This window comes from Cydia fagiglandana, chromosome 21, assembly GCF_963556715.1.
Source record: "Cydia fagiglandana chromosome 21, ilCydFagi1.1, whole genome shotgun sequence".
Lineage (NCBI taxonomy): Eukaryota > Metazoa > Arthropoda > Insecta > Lepidoptera > Tortricidae > Cydia > Cydia fagiglandana.
Window position 1 is genome coordinate 4,635,591 of NC_085952.1, and position 12,430 is coordinate 4,648,020.

General features: G+C 36.7%; 1 protein-coding gene across 1 annotated transcript in view; it reads right to left on the bottom strand.

The window, feature by feature from the left end:
* Nucleotides 1-12,430, bottom strand: part of LOC134675262 (ABC transporter G family member 20) — a 121,463-nt gene that overhangs the window by 13,690 nt on the left and 95,343 nt on the right. Inside the window, exons 12-16 of the mRNA XM_063533482.1 lie at nucleotides 11,103-11,280; nucleotides 9,907-10,022; nucleotides 6,102-6,175; nucleotides 4,788-4,885; nucleotides 754-921 (exon numbers count right to left, since the gene is read on the bottom strand). Coding sequence (XP_063389552.1) covers nucleotides 754-921; nucleotides 4,788-4,885; nucleotides 6,102-6,175; nucleotides 9,907-10,022; nucleotides 11,103-11,280 — 634 coding nt within the window. The remainder of the gene's footprint in view (nucleotides 1-753; nucleotides 922-4,787; nucleotides 4,886-6,101; nucleotides 6,176-9,906; nucleotides 10,023-11,102; nucleotides 11,281-12,430) is intronic.

Genomic DNA, 12,430 nt, shown 5'->3' on the forward strand with positions numbered 1-12,430 from the left:
CATTTGCGCAATTCTGGAGATAAACGATTTCCGCAGGATATGACTTTAGAGATCCAATTCACATCTAATAGATATCTTACTTTATCTAACGTAAAAGTGACATTGGTTGCCCGAATTGCTGCAAAAGAGAACTAGTTGATATCTAAACTATAACGATCTAGAATGAATCTAGTACGTGTCGTCTCTTGTGAATATCTTGAAGTTCGTATACGGCAGTCAGACATTAATTCCAATGCCATGGTATTTGAAACGATAAAGGTACATAATTATTAAGTTGAACCTGTGGATTAAAATTTTATTATGTGATGAAATTTAATTTTATGTAGTTACATATTGTAACTACATAAAATGTATTGACATGTAAATTTATGATCAATAAATTATGATGATTATGATTATATCTGTAACATTGCACTAATCTCGACGTTGTTGTATATAGGAATATTCAGTTTGACGAAAATATATAAATAAATAAAACATTTCTGTAAAAAGTGACGCTGTCAGCGCATGGCGTAACCGTAGACCAAGTTCTAAGACTGACCCAAACGGCCAGGACGGTAGTAGGATTAAATAGAGGTGAAGTAGGACGAAATAGAGGTGAAGTAGGACAAAATAGAGGTGAAGTAGGACGAAATAGAGGTGAAGTAAGACGAAATAGAGGTGACGTAGGACGAAATATAGGTGAGGTAGGTCGAAATAGAGGTGAATAAGGACGAAATAGAGGTAAAGTCGTGAGTTCAGGGTTGCACTTACCGAAAGTCATTCCGCAGAAGCCATTAAGCACCGTCAACAAAATGATCCAGCCGAGGGGCCCGTTGTTGGTGAGGTCGAAGAACACGAAGCCAATGAACAGTACCACGGCGGCCTGGGTCATCATCATGAACATCTGGATGCACACGTGCGAGAATAGGATCTCCGTGCCTGTGGATAGAGTTCAAATTTCAATGGTAATATTGTGGTACTCGGTGTACGCGGTATTAGGCACCTAGAAACGCGAGTCCTACTCGCACTTGGCCGGTTTTTTTTTTATTTAGTTACAATAGTGGAATTGATATAATATCCTGTTTCACAAAATAATCATTTTGAGTTAGAAGTTATATTTCTACCGGCCAGAATTCACCAAAAACATTAATACGAGTAGAACCGTTGTATACCTCCATTTTTCTCCGAAGATACATGAAACTTCCCACAAATTCGCTTTTCCAAGCGACTACTTCCAACAACTTCGAACAAAACTATGCCCCCGATAATTTCTACTTTCTACTCTAGAAAATGACTTAAATTCGCTGAATGTTTATGCCATTTTGGCTTCTAAGCTTTGCCCGATAAGGTTGTAAATTGTAATGCGCTAGATTTCAGGTGGGCAATAGAGGTAGATAAATCATTGTTTTTTCTTTAAAAGCTTCTGAACTATGTAAGGAGTCGTATATTTTACACAATGGGAGAATGGCAATGTCTTAATGTTTACAAATGGCGTTAAATATAACGTGTTTATGTAAACAAATGTATTTTCATTACGTGTTTATTGAAATTAATGTTGTGGACCCATTAACCTTATTGATATAATGTTGTAAATCTTTGTTAAAGGGGGATTTCAGAAGAAATGGTACAATTTACTTTTTTTCGAAAAACAAAACCATCAACTTCTGGTTTATTTAGACTCAGAATCACGAGTGCTATTGAATGAAACAAAAAAAAAGTGCCTCGTTTTTCATACAAATTTTGGGTGTCAGTTTTGTAACGGTCGATACAAAATGTATGTGAAAAAGCGTTACAAAACTGACATTTTTAGGGACACATTACATTTTCTTTTTATATTAATAGTCCTTGTGATTCTGAACCCAAAAGTTGATGGATTTACGAACAAAAGTAAATGGCACACTTTTCAGTGGAGATGTCCTAAATTATGTATCTTTATAACAAACACTTAAATTAAAATTATTGTCAAGGACAAACGATCATCAATAGATTTGACACATGTTTATACAGGGTGTTTTTTAGTCACCTGCAATAATTTACAGGGTCATACTGAGCATCTTTTACTATGGAACCAACCCCGAAATCGCGAAAAAAAATTGGCTGTTTCCATTTTGGCTGTCTGACCTTGCTATTTTCTATGGGAGAGTAATTTTTTTTCGCGATTTCGGGATTGGTCCCATAGTAAAAGTTGCTCAGTATGACCTACTTATTCTATATCGCTTTGTTTTGACACGATGCCCGTAAATTATTGCAGGTAAATAAATAAACAGCCTGTATTTGACTAACATCAACAAGTAGGTACTAATAGTTATTTGTTTTACAAGGGGGCAAAGTTATTGTTTAACCGCTCGTGCTAATATTGATACCCGAGCAAGCGAAAGATTCCAAAATTGAACCACGAGCGTAGCGAGTGGTTCGAAAAATGGAATCTTGAGCGTTGCGAGGGTCTCAAAGCACGAAGGTTAAACAATATTTGCCTCCGAGTGAAACACAACATTTTTCACCACACCAACCCGAAGCAAATATTAAATGTAAAATATCAAACAAAATCAAACCAAATCAAATGCAAATGAATGTTATTAAATATTTCTCTTCCAAAATCATCATTTAAAAGTCAATTCTACCAGCAAACATAGGAAAACAACTCAGAATTTGCATTTGATTACTTTGCCTCACATGTGAATAAAATGCAACTTTGCTATCAGTTTTTGAAGTGCAAAGTAAGCCTTTCCGAGCTGGTGTGGTGAATTTATCTACAATAAGGTCTTGCGAAAAATTTATATATAAGGGTCACAAAACGAAAAAATACAAACTGCCCTATTTTCTCAGCTCTTGAGTATATTTGGTGACGCATAAGTGGAAACAGGAGCGTAGTTTCCTAATACTATTTTTATTCAATCACAACGCTATTTTAGGGACGCGAGAAAGAACAAGTAAGGAAAAATTTATGGAAATCGAGTTGGACGTCAATGAAATGTACCTATATTTTTCGTGAAACCAACCAATATTTATTACTTTTCTACTTGGTTTAGTATCTAGTAGCACTTTGGTATAGTTTAACGTTGATTTTGGTATCGTCTTGGGTCGTCCCATTCGTTTTTCGTCAAGTTCTTAAATAAGTCTTCTGCTTTCGTCACCCATTTTACATCCGTCACAATCGTCGGTGGCTTTCAATGTGGAATGAGTGACGAAAGCAGAATAGGACTAATTTAAGAACTTGACGAAAAACGAATGGGACGACCCAAGACGATACCTTGATTTTGACAAAAAAAATCAGTAGGTAAGTAATAAATATATTGGTTGACTGGTTTCTTGAGTTTATATATGTTTTGCAAGCAAAGTTCGGTCTCCCGGATATTTATATAGCAAGCAGTAGAGACCAATATTTCATCGCCCTATTTTGCATGTTTATGAATACAATTTTGGAATCTAAATAATAAGTTTGGTGTAAATAATTTCAGCCTATACATGTCCCATTGTTGGGCACAGGCCTCCTCTCATGCGCGAGAGGGCTTGGGCTATAGTCCCCACGCTAGCCCAATGCGGATTGCGGACTTCACATACACATTTAAGTTTCTTCGCAGATGTATGCAGGTTTCGTCACGATGTTTCCTTCGCCGAAAAGCTAGTGGTAAATTTCAAATGATATTTCGTACATAAGTTCCGAAAAACTCAATGGTACGAGCCAGGGTTTGAACCCGCGACCCAAAAAGACGGAACGACGCCAGAAAGATGACATCTACTATCGAGGAATTATTTTATATAAATTAAATAATAATAATTAATTAAAAAAAAGTTGAAATAAATAAATATTATTTTATTTATTTATATATTTAACATTTTAAATCAGGCAACAAGGCCCATAATTACAAATACCTTACAGACTAACATACCTAGTTCGTTTTTTTTAGCATTAGAAAGAACTTGAAAGAAGGTAAGGAATCTTGGCAAGTCTTTTATTTGAAAAACGCTTTTTAAAAATCAATAACTATTACTTATGAAAGCAGAAGAATATAAATGATCGTATTAGATTCATAATTGTTACATATTTGCCGTAACTTATTTTTAAAATGTGTTTTTCAATTAAAAGACACATCAAGATTGTTTACCTAATTTCTAATGCTAAAAAACCGGGCAAGTGCGAGTCGGACTCGTGCACGAAGGGTTCCGTACCGTAATGCAAAAAAAAATCAAAAAAAGCAAAAATAAAAACGATCACCCATCCAAGTACTGACCACTCCCGACGTTGCTTAACTTTGGTCAAAAATCACGTTTGTTGTATGGGAGCCACATTTAAATCTTTATTTTATTCTATTTTTAGTATTTGTTGTTATAGCGGCAACAGAAATACATCATCTGTGAAAATTTCAACTGTCTAGCTATCACGGTTCGTGAGATACAGCCTGGTGACAGACGGACGGACGGACGGACGGACGGACGGACAGCGAAGTCTTAGTAATAGGGTCCCGTTTTACCCTTTGGGTACGGAACCCTAAAAAAACGAAGTATAGAGGTATTATGCATTTTTATAAACTTATAAAACTACCGCGTCCGTTGGCGCGTTGGGTGGACGACATTCGGAAGATTGCGGGTCACTTCTGGATGAGATTGGCTCGGGACCGGGTTAAGTGGGGTACAGTAAGAGAGGCCTATGCTCAGCCGTGAGCGATAAAAGGCTGATATGATGATTATTAAAAAAATAAACACTATTTAGGCGACAAAACGGCGTGACTCCGTTGAATATGTTATATTGGAGTAACCTATGCTAGGATACCTAAGTGTGATTTCAAATGCTAAATAATAATTACCTGTAATTCCGGACACTAGAGACCTCTCCAGGATGCCTTCGTTCCGTTCAGCCAACATAGAGCTCGTTGTCAGGGCGACAGCCAAGAAGAAGACAATCCTAAACAAAATACAAAAATAAGTATGTTAGAATTTACCTTTTGTTACTATAGACACAGAATAAATAATAGTACTAGGTACAGAAGGTTCACTCTAACAAAACGCGTCTATTACGAGAGATACAAGCGCAAGCGCGAGCAGGCGTCCGTTCCGTAGCGGTGCGCGGCAACCACTACTGCTAGACACCAAAACTGGTGTGGTCGCATGTACAGGCAGGCGTGGCTCACTCCACGATTTCGTCGCTTTGCTACAGGTAGCTAAAAGTACATCTGTTCGACCCCAATTTTGGGGTTTGCCATAAGCCGCGCGTGGCGCTGTCGCCACCTAGCGGCCATATCTGTGCTGATCGTGACAGACGCGTTTTGTTAGAGAGTGAGTCTTCTGTACCTAGTACTATTATTTATTCTGTGACCTAGGTACCTACTTGTAGCGAAATAAAATTATTCTTTATCTTTAGAAGGGTCCAAATTAAACTTATATTAATAAACGCGCTACAATTCTAAATTAGTTAACTTTTGTTTACCTTTCTTAATACAGACGTCAAAATTACCAATTAGGACAAACAATTTATTAGCTAATTGAGGCTTAAAATGTGGATTCATCGGGTTAAAATAATCTAGTTGGGTATGGAACTCTATAAAATGTTCTTTTGTTAGGTACCTAATTACCAACACAAAAATAAACTCAGTCCATAAAATTAAATAATATTATATGCACAAATTAAAATGTGTTTACACGAATTAAAGCAACAATATTCATTCACTGAACTCACCCTCACTTTCTGAACTGATTCATTCAGTTCAGAAATAAAGTTTAACCAAAATTTGTATGAATTCAAAACTTTAAATCATTTCTATTTATACGCAATTAATTCAATTTAGTTGGAACGTGACTTCGATGTTTTGGTACACCCACGGGTGTTTGTTTAGTGAAGTGCTTTTGTTTTCATTTCAGTCAATTAAATATGTACTTATGCAAGAAAAAGCCACTTTTCCTAAGTCATTTTTAAAATCTAAGATAAGGTGGGGTACGACTGACATAGTTTATTTTGCTCAAGGTAAGACAAACAGTTTGAGGATTTCATAAAAGTGATAGTCTTACCCCACCTTACCTTACCTTACCCCTTACCTTATACCTTATTTCTTTACTTTAATCTGTTCACTTTGTTTGTAAGCGGTATTGGGATTTTTTGATATTCTTACGCCTGTCAAACTTACGTCAAAATAACTCCAGGTCCGGCGAAATCAGTCATTTCTGGTGAAGAGATTCCATATACGGGTGGTTCGTTAATCTGAAAATAAAGTAGCATTTTATTAAAACTGACAAGTTTAGGATTTCTTACGAATTTTGAATTTGAAAATCAAAGATGGCCAAGTTTCACACCCAAAGGTAGGTTTAGATTATGAAGTAATTAACCAAAAAAAAATCAGACTATTTGTAATATAGTTAGGTAAACGCTACCGTGTTTGATAAATATGTTTCTAGTGCTACTTGTGATGTGCACCGCCATTAAACTGTTTCAGAGGCAAAACATTAAATCGAAGTAAACTGCAAAACGTAATTCAAGACCAAAAAAAGTAAGACAACGTTGCCACTGCAATAATTTGTTTGTAAAACAGTTAATTCCTTTTGATAAATAATCACGCTAAGATAAATTATTTATTCGTAATTTTACTCCTTCTATTTTAAAAAAGTACTTTTATTTTATTATTTTTACATAAATACAAGATGCGCTACTAAAAAGTGGCAACATTGTTTACTTTTTTTGGTCTTGAATTACGTTTTGTAGTATAGGTAGCTGTAATATATTTGGTAATTTTTCAAAATATAACAACCTCATTTCTTTACAAATCTTGACAGGTCGTTTCTTTAGATAAAAACTACCATCAATTTCGGAATCAAAATACAATCCTTGAAAAATATCCCAAATATCTCCAGAGTACTAATCAATCCGACCTAATAGCTAGTAATAAGTCAGGTGCAGTTAGTTAATTAAGTTATATAAGTTGCAAAAATACGATCTAATAAAAGTGAAGCCCCTAGGCAATTAAGTCTACCTTTTTCAGACAATAAATTTGCCCCGATGTAGTGTGCTGACTAATATGGATTGATCTAGAGATTTCTAGAGTAGGTTAGGTCACGTGTATATGTGAAATTCAATCAATAAATACAATACAATACAAAACTCGTATTTTGGACGTACAGTCGCCATCAGATTATACCGGAGCGGCCAGGGTGCTCACAAAGATCAGAACACGGCTCTATTGTCAAGGCGTTAGAGTGCGTGTTCAGATATTATGAACACCTTGGCCGCTCCGATATATCTGATGGCGACTGTACAAGACCCATATGCTGCTAAACCTACGACAGCTAGTGTTGTCGAGCAAACATTTTGCAAAATAAATGAATGCAGTGGGCAGGTATATTACTATTATTACGCGATATCCAGTTTGAAAGTCCCACGCTCTTACCGCTAGGCCACCAGCGCTCTTACATAGGTACCAGCGCCATATTTACAAGTATTGACCTTAATATATTATACTTGTATAGTATAGTAAACAAATACCTTGATAAATAAAGGATTTATATCATTTATTTGCACCACTTCATCTCAGTCACCAAAAAATGGCGTAATATCAATAGGTACTCGTCCTTTTTTTATACGTAACGCGTACTATTTGTACACAAAACACATAATGCTCACTGTCTTCCGAACGCTTTTAGGCGAAAAGGGTGAGTTCTGTCACTTTAGGAGACTGTGGCAATATATTATTGGAGTTTTTCTACTCGTCGACTATAATTCTTGAATTAAGATTTCTTATACCAAACTTCAATTGGGTATTTTTAGTGTATGGGCTCCCAACTCAACTATAATATTCATATCGATACAGTTTAGTAAACTATAATGAAATTGACCAATCACAGCTTGCCGCGATCAAGAGGACGAAACGAAACCAAACCATAGCTCAAATTAATTATTTATTTTAGGTTGTATAGTCAGAAACGCGTATGTGACACCCTTAATATAGCAACATCCATAGACTACGAAAACCACTTAGTGTTGCTTCTTAGTCTCCATAGGCTACGGTGGCCAATATCGAAAAAACAACTGTCTAAAAATTAAATTTAGCGCGGAGCAAGTACCAGGGCCTCATGAGTTACCTACGAGGTGTCGTTGACCAACGCGCCGGACGCGGCGGCCGGGGTGCGTAGTATGAATAAGGTATCGCGGCTGCTCGCGTACCATCTTAGCTGCATACATGGTTTGGTTTGTTTGTATGATTCTACTAGTTTAAAGTATTATTTTTGTTGACTCGTAGAAAAAGTATTGTATACAATAGTGATATAATCAAGCTTTTCAATCTCGTACCTAACTTAGGCAACTCACACACGAACGCACACAAACACACACAAACACGGTACTCGACTGAAGAGCTCTCTATTATATATATCACGTATTGTATAAAATACTATTTCACGCATAAAACCGGGATATAAGTATTATTGCCAGCCAGTGTGATAACCACGTATGATCCAATCACTACGATTACAAAATATTAGTGGGTATTTTCACTCAAAAGTGTACCAGTTACTTCTTTTCGAAAATCCATTAACTTTTGGGTTATTTCTACACTGAATCACGAGAACCGTCGATTTAAAAAGAAAAAAATGAAAGTTTTCTGACACAATATTGACACCCAAGTATGAAAAACTGGAAACACTTTTTTTCTTTCTCTCATTCAATATTACTCGTAATTCTGAGTGTAAATAACCGGAAAGCTTATGATTTTTCGAAAAAAAGTAAATGGTAGGTCTAGGTACCAATTTTTTGTGAAAACCCCCTAGTACCACTGACCCCAAGTAAAGTGAAGTTTTTTTTTTATATGACATTCTTACACAGATTGACCAAATCCCACAGTAAGCTCAAGAAGTTTGTGTTGTGGGTACGCAGACAGCCATATATATAATATATAAATGCTTAAATACAACCATGACTCAGGAACAAATATTTGTATCATCATACAAATAAATGCCCTTACCAGGAATCAAACCAGGGACCATCGGCTTCATAGGTAGGGTAACTACTGACTAGGCCAGACCGGTCGTCGGTCGGAAGTTAATTTGATATTCAACCGTTTCAACCAACTTGATAGAGACTGCAATATTGCTCAGGAAATGTACCTATCTCCAGGAATCCTTTGTCAATTGAGCCGCCCTAGGCTTCCTAATGCAATTGAGGCGCAACCACCGCAGATGCATGAGCATTCGAGGACGTTCTAGGGGCCCGATTCGGATTCTATTAGATATCTTTTAGACATCACCAAGATACGATAACGATATGTTTAAGATCTAACCTGTCAAATTTGACATTTGCGCGATTCTTTAGATACTCTTGAACGATTTCCACAGCATATGACTTAGAGATCCAATTCACATCTTATAGATATCTTACTCTATCTAACGTAAAAGTGACATTGGTTGCCCAAATTGCGCTGCAAAAGGGAACTAGTTGATATCTAAACTATAATAATGTATCTAGAATGGATCTAGTACGTGTCGTCTCTTGTGAATGTCTTGAAGTTCGAATACGGCAGTAGGTACTCCCACAGAATAAATAATAATATTACCGTACAGAAAGGACACTTCCTGCAAAACAGAAGTTTGACAGCGATTGAGGAATCATGCTGTGTATTGTATTGCACTATCCTAATGCTATTTAGGGTTGACAAAATTCAAGTAATTATCTTATCTGTGGTTGTGCAAAGGGACGTCAAGTTGGACCCTAATAATTGCTCGGGACAATGCTGAGCCGCACGGAGCCGTTTGCCCGAAGCGAGGAGTTTCGCATCCCTGCCTTAAGGGCTCATTTAGACGATGCGAGAAGTCGCATGCGAGTTTCATTACATTGCGGGTTTTGATCGGTCGGTTGAATTGGACGTAACCAACAGTCCGCAATGTAACTAAAATCGCATGCGAGTTCGCGCGCCGTCTAAATCAGCCCTAATACTAAATTACACTTACGTAAACAGGTATGGAGAGTAGGCGAGTCGGCAGCTGGCAGGTCTTGGCGAGGTTCTGGGTGGCTTCTCCAAAGGCGAGCTGAATGTCGCGAGCCAACATCCACTGCACTTGCTTGTCTGTGGTCAAAATAAACAGATAAGAAAAATAATCGGTTGTAGTGCATAATTTATACCATCGTATTTTCACGAAAACGGTCCATTGCCCAACCATAATGTGAGACCATGTAAGGGCATCCCATTGCGAAATTGCTTAAAATTTTGAACCGAGGAGGATTAATACCCTCCTCGGTTCAAAATATAGTATTTAGGTACTGTTCGGTTTTTATCGAATACAATTTATGTACATTTCGAGTTTCGAAGAAAACGTCTAGATGTTTCTACTCAATTTAAGAGAGCTAATGAAATACTGAAAGACATTTCAACGAAAATATTAACCCAAATGAACGTCTTGGTATTTTAGTCAAATTAGCATATTTATATTCAGCTGTATGAACTCATTTCAAAACCAACTCAACACTCGACTAACTCAATTATACTGAAAAATTTACTTCGGTATTCACAATAACAAAATACTTGTAAATGTTGTATAAACATGGCATGACATTACATTTAAATTACGAATTGAAAATCTTATTACATTTCTAGAAAGGCGCCACTCTTGGCTTTTTAATACACCTTTCTTTTAAACAGCTGCTGAAATTGATTATATAAGATGTCTTTTAATAACTAACACTCACTTATATTAAAAGTTTTGTTGACGAGGTTTGGGGCATACTTATCGGGAAATGTACTGGTACTGTATGTGACACAAAATGAAATACGGCAGCGCTATTGGTAAAATAAATGGTTGTCTGTAAAGTCGGTTTACGGACGATAATTTTGCGTGATAACGTCATAAGAAAACATAGATGAAAAATTGCCGTAACGTTACCATGGAGATCTGTCCACAACGTGGCACTTTTTCGTGCATGCTACCGGTGTTCATCGATTTATAAGACGTTATCAAAGATGGTGCCCTCAATGTGCGCGGAGGTTCACCTCCAAGATCGGCTATGTTAACCATATTCGGGCGCACGAGCGCCGAGCTAACTAGGAGTCGAAGTGGTCGCCATGGTCGAAATCGGCCGGAAAGATCATCATCATCATCATCATCACCTATGATGATGACGTTGGTGTCAAAGAAAGTTTATAACGTACCTGTATCATCCAAATGTACTTCAATATCGGAGTTGTAAATTTCGATATCGGTCGCATGTCGCGGGTCCCGGAGTCGGTCCATCAGGCTGGTGGAGAAGTTGGCTTGGAAGATCAGCACCACCCGGCACTTGCCGTGGTAGGCTGCGTCCATCACTACTTCCTTCGATGGGTAATAGATCTGGAAAAAGGGGGGCAAGTTATTTGGAGCCGGAAAACTTAACAGGAGTATTTAAAGAGGGGCGTCGTGAATATTCTTTTAACCTTTTGGGCATCGTAGCCGCACCAAAGAGAAGGCGGATTGCCAAAGTAAATGTAGCCACATCTATTCGAGAGATGGCGCCATTTCTTTTGGCCTATGCTCGAATAGATTGCGACACTTTTAGTCATATAACAAATTAAACGCATATCAGTGAAAGAACAAGGTTCAAATTCAAATAGCGTTCTAAAAGTTTTAATCATGTGTGTGATGGCAGTAAATTTACTGTGACTACAAAAATTACTTTAACAAACCGCCTCTATATAAATTCCTTTGGCCGCACGTACCTTATATAGGTAGGTATTTAAATAATCCTGGCAGTAGATGTTATAAATACAGAAATACTTTTTTCTCAAACATGCAATGAAATATTGATGTTATGTTCCTTATAATAGGCTGCGAAGTATGACGTTTCAGGTGCGGCTAGGACAAAAGGTATTTAATGGAATTTCATACAAATCTTGCAGGCCTAGGCCGGCAAAGTCCTCTTTTTTAATTTTCATTTCACAGATATTTGTGACACAGCATCGTGGCATTCATCCATAAAAAAAAACTAGAGGCAGTATTGGCTTTAATGGTTCGTAATGACACTGCCACTACGCCTATAAAAAAAAAACAATGTTTGCTATAATTTGCAGTTTTATTTGTATAAAATCAACATGAACTTAATAAATAATACATTATTAACCAAATTTTATAATTTTAAATTATAAATTTAACTACACAAATAAAAACATTTAAACTATTTCATCTAAACGTCGCTAACGTTTAAACGTCGCTAACGTAAAAAGGTCTACTCAAACACGCGTAGTTTTTTTTTTTAAATTGTGATGGAGGTAAAGGTAAAGTTGAAAAATTTTCATTCTGTTTTATTGGATTTATGGTGCGTTGTTGATTTTTTTACTTTAATATGAGTTCCGACGAAATAATGAAATTAATTGTAATCGTAGGTGTTGGAATTGGCAGCGTGAGCAGAATTAATTTTAAATAAATTGCTGCCTCCGCCGCCAAGTCAAAGACGAAGTATGTATATGGTTGCTTATGGCAATTTTATTATTTGATAAACTAAGAA